Source organism: Sinohyriopsis cumingii, chromosome 1 (genome assembly GCF_028554795.1).
Source record: "Sinohyriopsis cumingii isolate HCF-2022 chromosome 1, ASM2855479v2, whole genome shotgun sequence".
Taxonomy (NCBI): Eukaryota; Metazoa; Mollusca; class Bivalvia; order Unionida; family Unionidae; genus Sinohyriopsis; species Sinohyriopsis cumingii.
Genome location: NC_142961.1, coordinates 80,942,057 through 80,960,347, shown reverse-complemented (window position 1 = coordinate 80,960,347; position 18,291 = coordinate 80,942,057). Strand labels below are relative to the sequence as shown.

At 39.7% G+C, this 18,291-nt stretch overlaps 1 protein-coding gene across 1 annotated transcript in view; it reads left to right on the top strand.

The window, feature by feature from the left end:
* The window catches only part of LOC149807218 (scavenger receptor cysteine-rich domain-containing protein DMBT1-like), a 163,644-nt gene that overhangs the window by 49,226 nt on the left and 96,127 nt on the right, over positions 1 to 18,291 (top strand). The window contains exons 5-7 of the mRNA XM_089963713.1: positions 2,863 to 3,004; positions 6,935 to 7,104; positions 7,629 to 7,761. Of these exons, the coding sequence (XP_089819839.1) occupies positions 2,863 to 3,004; positions 6,935 to 7,104; positions 7,629 to 7,761 (445 nt within the window). The remainder of the gene's footprint in view (positions 1 to 2,862; positions 3,005 to 6,934; positions 7,105 to 7,628; positions 7,762 to 18,291) is intronic.

Genomic DNA, 18,291 nt, shown 5'->3' with positions numbered 1-18,291 from the left:
CCATATCTACCATTATAACAACACAAAACTTCTCCAGACAACGGAACCATCCCTTCTGAATTACTCTGTTGCGCAATTTACATGTCATCCATCCTGAATACTGCACATGCATCACTTAATCGTTACATATAGTTAGGTTTTAATAGGAACTACTCATCTCCAGGGACACTTATGGTACTCTGACCTGAACTCACTTTAAAATGAAACCATCCTTCCTGGAACCTCATCAACACTGCAGTCTGTGATGTTTTGCCCTAGCAATTGGCTAATTAGTCAGGGTGAGGACAACGACTTTCCAAAATCAGCCAAGTGATCACTTAAATCTATGAAATCCTTAAAATGGAGAGCTATATGCAAATGGCTGATACTCAGTTTATTACATTATTTGGGATGGGTCTGTGTAAAAACTATGAGGAGGAGACGTATTAGCTCAAATGTAAACTTAATATAAAGTCTTACGTCATGTGTTGTGCTCCACTAACTTTATCCAGCCGAGAATTTATCGAAATTGGCTCGTAGTGTTTTCTTCCTCATTTTCTTTCTGTTATTTACATAGTATCCAAGAGGCCTTGTAATCAAAATTCTATTAGTAGAGGTTCAGTTAGTGCAAAAGTTTGATACAATCTATGAACATTTTAGTGTTTTTTATACCCGGTACCCATCGTTGTTTCCTATCGACGATATTCGTCAGGACTTCCTTCGTGGGTGGACTCTGTCGCACAGAGATAAAATATCAAGGAAGGTCCACTGTCAGAACTCTCTAAAGAAGAGAAGTAGAGGCCCAACTATATACGTAAGGTATAATATTCTGATTGCATATGTTGTGCTTGACCTCTTTTATTTAACCGCGAATTCGTTGAAATCGTCTAGACTAATTTTCTTCTAAGGTTTTTTATTGTTGGGATTTGTTACTCTTTACCGACTGTCAAACAGGAGTTGAAATCAAAATTCTCCGAGTAAGGTTTCAAGCATCGCAAATTTTGGCTGCAATCTGTTCATAGATTATAACGGTTTTAAATACTGCTGGTATCCGTAAAGACCCTCTTACATTTTCTGCTTGCATTAGACAAACGCCGACAAAAATGTTTTTGGGAGTCAAATATATATCTGTTTAGAAGATATCGTACACTAATAAATGCCAATATCGTTTAAGTGTTGAACTGTAGGAACCAGATATGGACTGAAGAAGCAATCTGCTAATGGACTTTGTTACAACTATCATATATTTATCTCCGGATTCCAAGAAATCGGGTCGACGAATTTTCTTTAAACTTTTCATACAGTTGGATGAGATCCCTAGCTAGATATGCTCAGAGAGGAGTTGAAATCGATATATTCTAGTTAGGGGTTCAATAATAACAATCTTTTCAATCGATCCAAATTGTGCGTCTTTTTCATACCCGGTGCCCATAGGTTGTCCCTTTTTCTTGTGCTGATTCCTCTCGATGAGATTCATCAGGACTTCTTCCATGGCTCGACACTATCCCCTAGAGATAGACTGTCAGTGAAAGGTCCATGTCAAAACTCTTTAAAGAGGAAACGTATTGGCCCACCTGTATAAGTAAGATATTATCTTCTTGCCGCATATGCTGTAGCCACCCCCACCCCCTTTATGTAGCTCCAGTTTCTGGAAATCGGTTAAACACATTCTTTTAATGACTTTGGCTTATGTTGGAACAGATTCCTGAATAGAAACTGTCCATCAGAAGTTGCAATCGAAATCGTTAAAGTACGGGTTTAATTCGCACTAAGTATTATTAGATTTTACTCTGAGCGTGTTTCATACACCTACCCGTATGCTTGTTTACCCAGTTCCAAGGACTTCAAGATAACATTCGATGTCAACTGAACAGAGCGCCAAAATGAGGCTTACAACGTTACATTATAATAAGTAAACAAGGGTAATATTCAAAAATGTGTTTAAACGGGGAGGGGACTGGGGCGCCAATATCATAGCTACACCTCTGCAAATGAAGGCTTCCTAAACCCGTAGATACTTGAAATAATTCTTCTCTAAGCACATTATGACCACATAAGAGCAATCTCCAGTTTCACACCTGTATGGTGTTTTCTGGTTTCACGTTTACTTGAGCCATTAGTAAGCTTTTCGAACACAAATACTAATATTTCGAGCCATGCAAAACATGACCCGACCCCAGCATCTAACACAACTAATTAATCCTATTTCAAATTACTAATTATGTATACCCACCAATATCCTAACCCCTTCCTCCACGTAGCCCGTGATTTGTCTCTAGTCAGCTATGTATAGCTGGCACCAAAGAACACTCTTATTTCTCTAACTGGGTTAGAATAGCACCAATGCATGCCCTAAAGGGCTTTTAATATTCAATAAGTTATTACCAATTATTTATGGAACTATAAATAAATAATGAATACTCAAATGGATGTGAATAAGGAATCACTAACCAAATGTATATAGGCTTATAAACAGTTGAAACGGGAATAAGTAACTGGTTACTTATTCCTTATTCAATCGGTAACTGGTTACTTATTCCTTATTCAATCGGGAATAAGGAATAAGTAACCAACTTGACGTCAATTCGATCAGTCTAAGTCCAAACACATCCTCATAGGAGCCGATTAAAGGTCCCTACAATGTACCATCCATAATATATATATATATATATATATATATATATATATATATATATATATATATATATATATATATATATATATATATATATATATATATATATGCAGTCTTTCACATACCTGCTCTTAAACTTAGATTCGGGTAATTAAACATCAACATATTCTGATTAGAAATATATTAGATCAAGTTTGTTTGCATATTTCATTGGGATATAATGTTTTTTTTCTTTTCGGTTTCTACAGACATACAGTTAAGACTGAACAGCTCCAACTCGAAGGTTGGGTTGTTGGAGATGTCTGTTGATGGGATATGGGGCACAATATGTGACGACTCCTTTGATAATAAAGCGGCTCGAGTCGCATGCAAGTCTTTTGGATTACCTTAGTAAGACACTAATCTGTATTTACCGCAATATTATTTATATAGGATGATTACTCTTGAAGGAAAATTCAACTCCATACGTCTATTATGTGTTTTTGTACACGAAGAACACTGTGTACAACACAAGTACGTAATATGGATATACAAATACAATAATGGACCTAAGTCTAAACTTTCGGTTGTAAATCCCATATGTTTCATCTCGATAAACAGCTGAATGGGCTCGGAGGACATTTCTCGACCACAACACGTTTGGGACCAGAATAGTAACTTGAAAGAGTATACAATCAGTAAACAGTAGTAATTTAGGTTTCGCCAGATTTATAATTTAGATTTATTTTCCTGATGAAAAAAATGCGGTAACAGTCTTTAATTACCGTGTAATTGATATTGCTTTATTTTTTATAAATCCACCCTATCGAATATGGCCAATCAACTCTGAAAATGTGTGTATATAACAGAACCGTCAAGAAAAGCCAATTTTTGACTCGTAGAAGGAAAAGAGCTTTCCTGTCTCAGAGATGAATTATGAAATTTACAGTTTACTACTGGTGCTCTGTATTCGGCGGAATCAGGTTCTTTTTTCACTATCCTGGTACTTCGGTATTTTCCGTCAGTAAGGAATCACGGAAATTCACGAGTAATCTTGTTAATAATTTAATGCTATATTAACACCGTTTTATGTGACAAAATAAATATAAACTATCATTAATTTTATTTTACAAAACAGTTGTATTTGTCACAAACTAATTTTGAATATGACACATATGATTATATTCACGATCCTTTAATCTCATGTTTGACAGGTGTTACATATGCCAACGTGGTGGCCAAATGGGATATTGTGAAATATATTCGGTTCACATCCCCGAAAATTCTATTTAAAAACCAAAATTTAATGTCATGTCTCAGTTATTTTCAAGCGCATGTTAATGTGTTAAGGACATGTATTTCTTACTAAGACTAAAAATCATTGCAAGATTTTCAGAAGAGCAGTTGTTTTCTGTTTGAATTTTGCTTGATTTCTCTAGTTCACTATATATTTTCTCATCTATTGAATCAGTGTTTTATGTTTACTGGTACTCTCTGATAAAAATACTGCAAGTGTGTTGGCATTCCACTCCACGTTTCCCTGCCTACTATATTGTTACACGCACACGGGTATTTACTTGACCGAGCGGTTGTCAAACCCTGGCGCGATTCTCGCTAGAAGTCATAAGTTTCCCCGACTTTCCAAAGACTTCCATACAACCTCAGTTGTAAATCAGAAAGCCCGACGTGTCCATTCTATACCTAAATTTTCCTCTAATTAATGCAAGACCACAGATAAACCAAACTGTCAACTATCCATCAACCGTACATCTGCGTGTTTTGGCTTCATTATGTTTCCGTACCACCAACCGTTCACGCCTTAGAACATATACGAGTACTCCCTAACAATGGGAACTAGTTTAACTCCGCCACCTTAGGCCAGTCCATGTATGCTTTCCAGGCACATTTCGCCGATATAACTGCACCATATTCGCCCGCATGGCGACATAAAGGTCTCTGCCAAGTCCTTTTTTATTTATGCCCTTGTGTAATTTACCGGTTTAATACCGTAAGTGCTGTCCTTGCAGTCACGCTACCAATGTATACCACTAGATTTTAATATGTACTATTTCGACAGGGACAGTCATTCGGTTCTGGTCGGAATTCACTACTAGTGAACCAGGACATCATGGAAACACACTAACACTTCACTCCGTGACGTTTGCTCCTATTGATTAGCTCATTAGTTCGGGCCAGGAATATTTCCATGGCGCCAAATTCCAATAATCAAACAAGTAATCACACAAATCTAAGAATTGCTTAAAACGGGGCACTACAACCACGTGCACATACTCTAAATTTACTACAATATCAACAGTATAGCTGTAACTTGTTGGCTTCGGTGTCAACACTTTCTATTTTATGACAATGCTCTATATCGTCAGAACAATGCATTTGACAGAGTTTCCGATATAGTGTAAACTTAATCAATTCAATTTTTTAGTTACAGTATTTAGATTACAACTTCTACAACATTTAAAACACACATAGGAAATTCATTTACTATAAGGTAATGGGCATTTAATTTTTTCTTTGGGGGGAGAGGCTGCGATTTTTTTGGAACTGAGATATTTAAAATTTTCTTTTATCTCAATATAATTACTTTTTTATACTAATAATAGAATGAATATAATATGGTGTTATTTTGCTATAAATTAGAATAAGATATTCTTCCAGCTATAGTGGCAGGCCCCTGTTTCAGAACATTCATTTGCTGGTCCCTTATCTATTTGCGATATACTGTGACACGTATTGAGGTATGTTCATAAATTCCGTGGTATACCGCGGTACAAAATTTTTGATGGTACCCAGGTCTACTATTTAATTATATTATCGTTAGAGAGCTTCTCACAAAGCCAATTAAAATATCCCAGTTTGTAAAGATTGTTCATTTGTGTACATAATGACAAAACGGGAGTACAGCTGACGTAATTATCCCATTTGATATACCGTATTTATAAAAACTAAGAAACTAGGAAATAAGAACTTAAGCTACATTGTTGTGGACACCAGATTGTCTGAAGAATAACCACAAAAACAATTTCAAGCTCACTTTTGACCATTTAGTTCTAGAAGATCTCAGTATTTTTCTATTTTTCACGAAGTATGGAACTGTGCATGTAAATTTCTATAGAACAAAAAAAAAAAAAAAGAAATACGAACAGACAACTTTAATAAACAATCTAGATTGTTTTTATTAAATGGAAAGATATAATAACCGTGAAGAACTTATGCAAATCAAGTTAAATTTTTCGAACTGAGTCACCTTTTCGGTTCTTGTAGTTATTTCGGTAAACGATTTGAACAATGAAACAAACATGAATTAAAAAGATATCATTGTATCATGTAAAAATTAAACAGTTAAATTCACCACATAAAAGTCAAAGAAAACACGCTTATGCAAATTCTAAGGACAGAGTTTGTTGCAATAAAGATGTATTGTTTGGATTTACAATGAAGTTTACACAAAACCCATTAAATACAAGATAGTACATACCCTAAAAGCATTCAGTTAAAAATAAATCATTTGAACTGGCACTTGACGTGGTATTGTGAAGATTTCAAATATTCTTCTCGTGCTCCAACAGAGACTTACTTTCTCCAGGCTAATGTCTGGTTATGAAAAATTATTTTCTTTTTAAAGACTAACGTGTGTTTTAAGCGATTAAAGACTTCAACCTTAAATAAATGTTTCTTGTGGTACTTGCTGGTCAACATTAATAGTAATATTCCATTGATTCCCGAATACTTTACAAGAAGGTATATCGGAATCTATTGCCAAATTAATATTTTAAGAAACAAAAAGACTGTGAATCCTCAAAAAAGATTGATTTTCATAAGTTATACGTCTCAATTAAGAAATCTGCGGCAAGGATTGAGGATCAATTCATATTTACGTGTTGGGGAGAGGTGATACTACACAAACACCTTGAGAACCATTCAAAAATTGAACAATACAATAATGTCATAGTTTATTTTGATCTGATGTCAAATTTTGTCATTTCTTAAACCCATGTGTGAATGTACGTCCACTTTGTGTCACGAATGGGGTCTTTCCCCTTGTGGATCTATTGTTTAAACTATTGCGGTCGCTTCTTATATATGAATACAGTGTCTTGTTTCAGAGTAATTGACCGCAGTTTAGGGTAAAACAACCGCATGAATTTATTGAGGTGTGTTTGTCTGGAATCGATTTAACTAAATCTAAATTTGCCATTAGATTAATGTTGGTCAAACTTTTCCATTCTATTACAATTTTTTTCTGTATTATTTTTCTCTCGGAAAAGGAAATTAAAACTAATTTTAACAAGGGAATAGTAAACTATGTTTTCTTTCCTCAAGTCAAGGCGCGGTAGCTGTCTCTCACTCTAATCTAGGCTCTAGACCTGGTCCCATTTGGCTAGGACAAGTTGTATGCACTGGAAATGAAGCTTCTTTGATGGACTGTAACACAGACCAAACTGCGGCTGTCATCTGCGATCATACGGAAGATGTCGGGATAGTATGTACAGGCAAGTCCATAGGGTGTACCTACATATACACATACAGTGAAGGCATACAAGAATAGATACATAAATAGCATTACATTATTAAATCGTATAGCTCATGGTAACTATTTTGAAGACAAAGCAAATACAAATAAATTTTTAATCCTCTTATCTGAACGGAGTGTACAAGCATAACATTGAGCAATTTTTCTCTAAAACTGTAAATAAAAAGTCCATGGTTTTATTTCAAGTCAAGTCTGTTGGTCTGTATGGTTTATTTTCCATTCAGTCGATCCTATTTCTCAACATAACTACATATCTTTCTACGTCTAGCTATCTATATTTCTATTTCATTGTCTTTCTCATAGTCCTTTATTCCGTCTCTCCACCTAAGAAAGATTCATACTGAGCGCCTTGTTAGTGTGGTTATTTAAGCTAGGAATAAGCAATCTACATAAGCTGTTGAATGAAATATCAATTTAAATTAATATTGTTGCATCAAATATACATTCGGAATATCTCATAATGCAATGCGCGTGTGTCTACAGACACCCAAACTCTTTCGGAGAATGTCGAGGTGAGGTTAGTTGGGGGTGGAGGACCTTGGGCCGGGCGAGTCGAAGTCAAGTATGCTGGTGTTTGGGGGACAGTTTGCGACGATTCCTTCAATGTAACAGAAGCAGCAGAGGGGGCGAATCGGACATTTTGTCCAATCGTTATTTTGCTTAATTATTACTTCTGCACTCAGCGGATCCGGTGTAGTCAGCGCTGGTAAAAAAAAAAAACGACGACGTCGTTGGGGGATCGTCCAAACGTCATTTGGTTTAATTAACACCTTCTGCGCGCCGATCCCCAGCGTCGTCAGCGTCCGGTAAGCACATCGACGACCGCGTCGATGTCATCGCCCCCTCTGCTGCTAAGTGGTTATTTACAATGAAAATTATTTACAACTAACCGAATATTTGGTCAAGTCCGATACGATATCGTGTCCGAGGGTCATGTAAATTTATCGTTACAAATCCATGTGGGGTCGACTGAGCATGACTAAAAAAGTTTCGAAAAACATTAAAGTCCATGTCACCGCCGCACCATGTCTGCCAAATATTTCGTAGCGTGTGTGTATCAACGCCGTTGAATACAGCAAGAATATTGCAGTTGTCTCTGATTACTTTTGGAATCTGAGTGTATCGTTGAGTGACATATATCACGTCAGTGTTTTTATGCCTGCCTCTGGAAAATATCCTAGCTGGGTTCTTTTGATTGTCTAACATAACATCATCGTACACGACTAAATTGTTAACGTCGCCATCAATATCATCGATACCCGGTGCATCATTGATATCCGTAATAAACTCAATAACATTTTTTTTAGCGATCGCTGATGCATTCTCGTTGAAATCTTTCAACACCTCGTAGCATCGTTGATCATCTACGCTAGGAGCAACCAAATACAACTTATCCCACTTCATCCATCTCATTATTAAATTGAGTAACAATTGCGTCTTACCTGATCCAGATGGTCCGATGATAATCATCCGGATCGAGTTTGGTAACGCTGCAACATGCTTAACTGGTTCTCTTGTTTTAGTCGCCGAAAAATCAATTATATTCATATCTCTATACATAAATTATGGATCTATATTGTGTGAAGTGTAGAGTACGTACTGGCACAAATGATATGACAACCGCTACAACAAGAAATAACAGATCGGCCCTTACTGGCAAGTGTGTACAATGCGGTACAAAGAAATTTAGATTTATTTCTATTAGACCCGGAGATGTTTTAAAAAAAAGCGAGGAGGTGACATCGCAGCCAAATTGGCAAAACTCCCCGGAACACCGTGGGCAAAGTATCCAGGAGAAAAACACCTCCCAGGATATAACTACTGTGGCCCCGGAACACGATTAGATATTAGACTCGATGATCAAAATCAGCCCAAACCCGGTGAGTATCCAATAAACGCTATCGATAAGGCGTGTCATGCTCATGATGTTGCTTACAAAAGTAGCGATCTGCAACAGCGTCATATCGCGGACGTAAAATTAATTCACGCGTTAAATGCTATTCCTGATAAATCCGTCAAAGAAAAATTAGCCTCATGGTTAGTAAAATCGGCTATGAAAGGTAAATTAATGATTGGAAGCGGAGCTTCTCGCGCTGATAATTGAAAACGCTAGCGTTTATAATAACAACATGGAATCCATCTATTATTCTCCGAGAGGATACTGGAAGGGGAAGGCCGCAATTGGTAAGCTTGCAAGCGCTGCAAAGGTAACAAAGACCACTGCGGCTAATTGGTTATCCAAACAGGCTATATGGCAAATCTATCTACCACCGCCTAAACAAATCAACTTCTCGCGCTTTGATGTCAGCGTACCTAATGAAGTTCATCAGGCTGATATATTATTTCTGCCGCATGACAACGGTTACAAATACGCGCTAACCGTAGTTGATGTTGCGAGTCGATACAAACAAGCGGAACCGTTAAAAACAAAGTCGGCAACTGAAGTAGCCGCTGCGTTTGAAAGAATTTATCGAAGAGGCCCTCTGCGCTGGCCAAATCTATTACAAGTTGATCCCGGTAGTGAATTTCGCGGCACTGTTTTATCAACGCTGAAACATCATAGCGTCGCGGTACGACGAGGTCATACTGCGCTACATCGTGATCAGGCAATTGTTGAACGATTCAATCGGACTCTCGCTGAACGGTTATTTGGATATCAATACGCGAAGGAATTTATCCAAGAAAAACGATCTCGTGAATGGGTTAAAAGGTTGCCAGGTGTAATTGCAGCGTTAAATAACGAGATTACCCGAGCAATCAACATGAAGCCCAGCGACGCGATTAAATACGAGTATATACCCGGAAAATCAAAAATAAATAGCGTTTCCAAGCCGATTCTTGGCGATGTCACTGTTAGATATCTATATGAACCAGGAGAGCTTGAAGGCGGTAAAAAAAGGGCTACCGATCCTATTTGGAGTGTTACCACACATAACATATCAACGATAACACGATCAACTGGTAGACCACCGATCTACAGACTGGATTCAACTGCTCCTCAGCGCGGATTTACACGCGAGCAACTACAAGTGATACCTAACGATACTCAATTGCCCCCACGTGGTCTTAACTAGCGCCGTTGCGTCTATTGCACTCAAGACAGGTCAACCTCACATTGTTTTTGACATGACCGAGACTGTTATCGATCCTATCCACGGTAAATTGGCGAGTGTCTTTATCCGAATAACGCCAACTCATTATACAATTGCAACTCGCGCAGTGATTATTCTGTTGTTGTCGTAGCGAGATTATTAATTCGGCATCAATATCAAAACGCCGCTGTTTTTTTTTATCCTGTTGGCGGTAACCCGAGAGTTTTCTATCAATGACGCTTGCATCGATGGTGACTTTGTCGCCAGCTTCGTCAGTGACTCCGTCACCGGCTCCGTCAATAACAATTCTTCGAAGTTGATTTATCCTCCGTACTCGGGACACTGCAAGATAGACTAGATTCGACCATTCGATGCGATTATCAACTATCCAAACAATTGTGTCCGTGATGGTTAGTCCCTGCGAGGAATGTATTGTTGTTGCGTATCCTAGCGTCCACGGGGATTTATCAGCACGTAGCGCGTCCTCGACGACGCTGATATCAACGAGCACAATATCATTCAGCACAAGAATTTGTTTTTTTGTCCCTGACGCTGTCGGGCCCGGGATTTCAACTTCAATGTTCTGCCGCCGTGTGTCAGCGGGTCTATAACACAACGGCACTGGGCGCGTTGGAAACTTTTCCTTATGCAACGCAAACAACCTCCGCTGAAGTGTGTCTCTGACTATCTTTCTACTCGCTACAATCAAATCGTTTGGTCTCCATGTTTCCCAGAATTCATTCAACGGCGTTTCCGGAATCACCTCGCGGATTATTTCACACTGAACTCTATCCGGCTGTAATCTGATTAGTTTTTTAACCTCGCGCAGTTGTTCATCAAGTGCTCGGTAATCAGTATCGGTTTCTTCATAATAGTCCACAAAACCCTTTAACCAATCATGTGGACCCTCGCCGACAAATGGTGGTGGTTGGCCATGGTCCCCACACATGATTACTGCTGTATTCGCGCGCAGCAACCACTCAAGAAACATTTGTAAAGTATCTAACGAAACAGTACATATCTCATCCCAGATGATAATGTCGGGAATAAATTTTTCACCCATTCGATCAGGAGTCCACTCACCGCCGCTGTATCGAAAAAAGCTGTGATAAGTAACGGCGTCAACATTTCGTTGTTTTATCTCTCGCGTTAGTCTATGGGTCGGTGTAAGCACGATTATACTTGCCCGCGTTCGAAATAATTCAATTGCCCGAGTCGTCTTTCCTGACCCGCCACAGCCGCTTAAATAAACTGTTTTGTGTCTACAAATTGGATCAGAACACGATGGTGCATTAGACCATTCTGATAAATTATTACCGCGTAGGTAATTATTCTCAACGATGACATTTGCTGACGGGGAATAATCGCGTCGTATTTCTTCTTTAATTCTCCATGTACCCCAACTCTCGTCCGGACTAGTAAACTCGGTTACGTTTTTCTTATACTTTACGTCTATATAAAATGAATCAACGGCTACTCTAACCGCGGTATCGGGGAATCTATTTATCATCGAGAATAAATTGATAGCGGCGTAACCCAGCATAGACGCCCTCAAATGTGGATACGCGGGGCTGTCTCCATCGCTGTAGGAAACAACTGTACCCAACTTTGTTCCATTGGACAAGAAAGCTGTTTTGCAGTTCACGTATCTATTTTTCGCCACTGCGTCCTTGATTACGAAATCATATTCTGCGTCATCTATAATCAGCCGTGAGCAATATCGTTTGTAGTCGCAGTTTTTTCCACCTTGTGTGAACTTACCAATTATTCGTCTACCGAGATCTTTTGCCTCGCGGTTTCGTTGGTTGAATATCCTCCTGGACCATTCGATGATATATTCCTCGTCGGCATCAATGTGTTTTCTGGACTCGTCAATTATGCTATCTAGACGCTCCGGTTCTGGTAACCAGACTTCAGTCTGCGCCCGGTATGATATAATCGCGTCACTGACAATCAACGATACAAGCATGCTACAATCAATCATATACCGTAGCAGCGCTATTGGCAGCCACTTCTTTTCAGCTATATGTCTACCGATCCAAATATAACAACAGCGATGGAGTCCTGCCGCGAATTCAAATGATACTATGCGAGCGAATCCGGTTAAATCAAAATCAGGCAGTGGTCCATTAATAGCAACACGAGTCATTTCATGACTGGGGTGTCCAAATCGTCTAAAGTACTCAGCGGCGGATCCATACCCGAGAAAACTCGCTGGATAACAGGCAACCATATCAACCGAGATCATAGCGTCGCGGTTGTATTCAGTGTTCCATAATCCACCGTGATAATACTCCAAACAACTGGATTGTACATCCGGCAGAAATTCCTTGCGCGTTGGTCTCCACGCATTTTTCCTTGCTGCAACATGAGCTACAACCGATGGAATCGTAAAACAATTTGTTAGCAGTTGTTCATCATGCTGCTCAAATTCTATGGCGGTTTTTTTCATCCTGTTGTGAAATGCTTCAGTGCGATATAATTCACCGTTTGGCCTTACAAACTGATCAAAGGTATCCGCATCGTTTTCAGCGCTGCGAAGTAACCACACTGATACAGGGTCGTTTTTACACAAGTAGGCAATAGCATCAAATAGTTTCCTCTCCGCGAGAAAACCGTCCTTGGAGAATTGTTCTCCCAGGAATTCTTCGGGTATATACTTTACTGTTCTATTCCGTGGAAATATTGTGATCACGGGCGTCCATGCGTGTTCGTTATGATCGATAATTTTGATTGGGGCTCCCTTTGATTTGTACTTTGATTCGTGTAATACTTCACCGGTTATCGTTGTAACGGTTATTGGAAATCTCAGCGATGTTTCTAATCTCGCTATGTCGCTGATGGTCGCTCCACGCTCTTTTACGGTTAGTTCCCACTGGTTGATTTTGCTACGTCGTAAATCAGTCAATTTGTTTCCTCGACATGCATTTGTAAAATGCTCTATTATTCGTTCTGCTACACAATTTATCCCCGTTGACTGTTTCATCGGTTTCAGTTTTCCGATATCAGGTTTCTTATTTAACGGGTATATTCCATAAACAACTGCTGTTTCAGGATACGCTCGTTCATAGTATGGTCTGTCAATTCCGGTTAACAACCCCGGCTTGGAGTCGCGGCTGACAGTGACTGTTTTCTTGTCGCTGAAAACTGGTTCAAATTTATCACGTATGATCCAATCGCCTGATTCCACCCGGACAATGAATTTTACTCTGAAGAAATACCTTTTACTGTCAAGTTGTGATATTATCATTGCTGCGCGGTTGTCGTTCATGGTAGCATCAACAACACCATCAATTCGAAATGTTGACCAACTATGAGATGCACCATCACGTTTGAATTCATTGATACAATCGCGTATTTTATTCAACAGGGTTTTATCGTTTATTAACGCTTTTGGTGTGTCCTTGAGGACTCTATCGAGATTGAACTTAATATTTTTCCAGGGCTTAATTACTGCTAATCTCTCAAACTCATCCATATAATTAAAACAAGTATTTAAATGAAAGAATATAGTATAATGAATCACTGCAAATGGTTGATGATTGGGTCGACAACCCCGTGCAATAAATCATGTAGAGGTGAATTCTGCGGGTATCATTTACAAAGCGTTCGTAATGGTTCTCTTGGCCCCCTCCCGTGCTTGGTTTGTCACGTCGGTGTAAGAGGAAAATCGCAGTTGTGTATTAATTGTGGCGGAAAGCGATACAGGGAACTAAAACGCTATTATGACAAGCGAATTAAAAACGCCGTCATTGACCCCACCGCCGATTTCGTCATTAAAACCCCCCAAGACTACGTTGAAAGATTCATAATTAAACCAAATAATAAATTAGACAAGTAGTATTATTATACAAATGGACCAAGAATTTCAGCCGCATCCCCTGGTCGTCAATTACGAGGCATCTCGCGACGGCATTGTTAGAAATCGTAGACTGAAGAAGCCGGTTGGATGGAAAAATAATCAGGGGTATTTGATGTTTGGTGCCGGAAAAAAGAAGTATTATGTTCACAGGATTGTATTTGAAGCATTCAACGGATTAATCGAAAATGGGCTTGTGATTGATCATATTAATAATAATAAGACTGATAATTCTCTTACAAACTTGCAAGCTATCTCGCAAAGTCAGAATACCAAAAAAGGCCAAACCGGTAAATACCCAAAGAAAGCAAAACCCGTAAAGTCATTTGATACAACAACTCACGAGGAAAAAATATTTCAGTCGATGAATGAGGCAGGAAAATATTTTGACATTTATATCGCCTCAATACGATTTGTTGCAGAAGGAATACAGAATTCAGCGATCTCAAAAAAGACCGGGCATAGAATTCGATTTTCATATATAACAGAAATCAGCGAGTGATGAAGTCACCGGCGCCTATGGCGCTGACGAGGTCACGTCTAACGAATTATTAAACACCTTCGGGATTGATACACGGGGTTTCATTTTTTTTTATTTAAAAACAAGATGTTTTATAAGAATAATGAATATCGAAGACATCAATAATATATTAGCCGAGATTTCAAAATTAAAAAATCAAGGAATTGAATTATCTGATGGTCTCGACAGTGAAAAAATATTATCCGATTATGAAATTATTAACGAACAATCGAAACGGGGGCGTTTTACCCTGGCCCGCGAGTACTTTTTTATAAAACGATTACAACATACGATTAATGAAAACTTGTACCACAATGACGCAAATGCATTCATTGGACTATTCACTGCCGTTGAAATAATACGAAAAAAACTCGGACGTGTTTATGAACGACGCCGGGAGATTTCTAGTAAGATCAAAAACATTAGAAGGATTATAGACGAAAACTCCGGCGAGAAATTAGAAATTGCTTCGCAATTGCAATAATGGTAGGCGAATCACTTACTACTCGGCTAGCCAGAGAGCGGCTAGCAGCGCTTAAAAAGTTTATACCGTTACGAGACAGGGTCCGAGAACAACTTCAAACGCGGCAGCAACTACAAACCGATTTTACTGTTGGAAGCGAACAACTCTTTGCCCCGGTAACTAAAGCGACCAAAGATGTTACGGCGGCAACTGTACCCGTTCTTGGTGCGCTTGAAAAGATAGCGGCTCAGACCGAACAAACAAAAAGGTCTTTAGAAACACTTCCTGCAAAAATAGCGGCTGCTACAACACGGAGGCCACCACCACTCGCTATAACCGAACCACAAGAACCTTATGTTACAATGGCCGACGAGGAAGAACTAGGCGCTGCTGCGAAAGAACCAGAAGAAGAAATACCCGAAGAAACACCGGAAGAAGAAATACCGGAAGAAAAAGAGGGAAATATACCCCGTATTGTACTCAAGAAGAGCACAATAGATGAAATTAGAGGCTTCAGCAACAGGGAAGAATTAATTAATTTTGCTGCCAACAATTTTGCTAAGAGCATACGAGATAAGAAGCATATCAATAGCGGTTACGAGAAAAATATAAAGTCGTTAAAGGACTGGGCAAGAATAGTGTATTTAGCGAGTAAACATAAAGATGCATTACCACATCGTAGTAAATCCGATTACGATGAATTCCACAAGGAAGTTAAGAGTATAACACCAAAAAAAGGAAAAGGATACTCTGTTGGTAAAGAATCCTACGGCGTTACCTGTCCTAATAGTGTTCTCAGTGATATATCACGGCTAGAGGTACTAATCGGAGGAAAACGAGCCGGAAATAACTCTCCGGAAATAATCAATGAGGCCGCTGATATTTGCAAGCGGTTATTTGCAGGCGGTATTATGGACATTAATGCATATCGAACGCTCATAGACGAACTCGTGGATGATTAATTGGAAAACTGGTGTTTTTAATAAGGATGATCATACACTACAACCATGATAAACCAGTACTCGTCTACGTGGTAAACTCGCGATTGCCTATTTACCGCGCGTACTATGGAGATGGTCTCGGTAGCACCATTGCGGGGTTATTTACAAGAATGGCTCCAAAAGTAGCGCCATTAGCCAAACAATTAGGGATGAAGGCTATTGATGTTATTCGTGATAAGGGAATTAGTGCCATTGGAGATGTTGCCGGAAAGGCGCTTTCAGCCGCGCGGGACAAACTAATGTCGTTGGTGAAATCCAGGAGAAAAAAACAGAAACCACCGGTAATGCCATCAACGACAGTGATGCCTGCAAATGTCAGTAAAGTAATAAATAACGCCGTGGAAGAAAAATTAGAGTCGTTGGCGACGACTCAGTCGTTGGCGACGAAGCCATCAATGGCTGAGCCATCCGCCGATGCGGCAACCAACGCGCTCATGAACGCGATAGCGGGGAGTGGTTTAAATTCAAAGAATTTACGACGAAAAAATCGCAATTGAAAACATCAACATGATAAATAATAGAATGTTTGCGCGTACCGCTGATCCCGCGTTTGATATGGATGCCCCAGTGCGCAGGGATGATTCTGTCCGTGATTATCAATATTATTCTTATTATGCAGCGCAACCCGACCTACGATCGCGAATTGAACTTCAAGTCCAAGATACCAGTAAATATTTTTTGCCGTGTGAAGCGTTTATCGAAATCGAGGGAGAACTCGTGACAAATGCCGCCGATAATGCACCATACGCAGATGACCATCGTGTTCGAGTTGGCTTTGTCAACAACGGTATCATGGCGTTATTTGAGAGCGCCAGATATCTTATTGACGGGCGAGAAATTGAATCAATAGAACGCGAGGTTGATGTTGCAACGACGATAATTGGGTTGGCGAGATACTCGGATGATTATACAAGATCGGCGGGCCCATCTATGATGTTTGCGAAGGACACCACCAATAACGCTGACCATATTCAGTACATCAACGTGCTGGCGGAAAGAGATACCGCAACTGACCCACAGGCTGAAGCAGCCAATCCAGACCGCAGAGTAAGACCAGGCGCTAATTTCAATATTATAAAAAGCACCAACAATGATTACAATCTAGGATTCGCAGCACGAGTAGGAATGTTGCAAGGACCACGCCGACAGTTTTCATGCGCGATTCCACTCCATCACATATTTGGATTCTGCAGAAATGTCAGAAAAGTTGTCTATGGGGCTAAGCATACAATCGCGCTGACGCGAAGGGGCGATGATAACAATGCAATATGGCGTGCTGCTGGCGTCGCTGCCGGTAAAGTCGTTTTAACTAAAATGGCATTGTGGATGCCGGTGCTGACTCCATCAGTTACCACGGAAGCACGATTGTTAGCATTTATGGAACAGGGAGGGAAATCGTTGTTGAGTTGGCTAGCGGTAACAACTGATGCTAAAGAGGATAACGTCGCCGATACGTTTACATGGCACCTGGCGTCAAAACAGGGTGTTTCAGCCCCGCGTCATATATTCATAGCGCTGCAGAATAGGGAACGATTGGGTAGTCAAGAACGCAGCCATATGATATTTGATCAATTAGGAGTCAGGGATGTTTCGCTGAGAATAAACGGACAACAGGAACCATCCGAGGATATACAGCTTAATTACGGCGACAACCATATCGCACGTGTGTATCATCGATTGCTGTCGTATATGGGTCGTGATCAAAACGTCGACACTGGTTTGCAAATATCACAACTTGATTTTAAAAACCTGTATCCGATTTATTATTTTTCGCTGGAACATCTTGATTTAACGAGACAATCCGTCGTTGATATACACTTCCGAGCTCGTATAGCCCCGGGTGGTGTTAATTATAGAGCGGTTGCTGTCATTCTCAGCGATAAATCAATGCTGCTAGAAGGCGTTGGTGGACGAATGAGAATCGTTGATGCGCCAGTGGAAAACATGTAATTGAAAGCACAAAACGCGTTTACAATAAAATGTCGTATAGTGTCGTCAGTGTAGAGTTGACTGATGGTCAAGTCAAGAAATTACGATCAAAGTCGGCTAAACAATGCGGGACCACAATAACGCTGAAGCCGTCACAGATGGCGGGTGGTAATCATAAGATATCGTTGACGGCGCGTCAAATAAAACATTTCAATGATGCGATGAAGAATAAAAAGGGTGTTCAAATAGATTTTTCAGCCGCAGCAATTAAAAACATGGAAA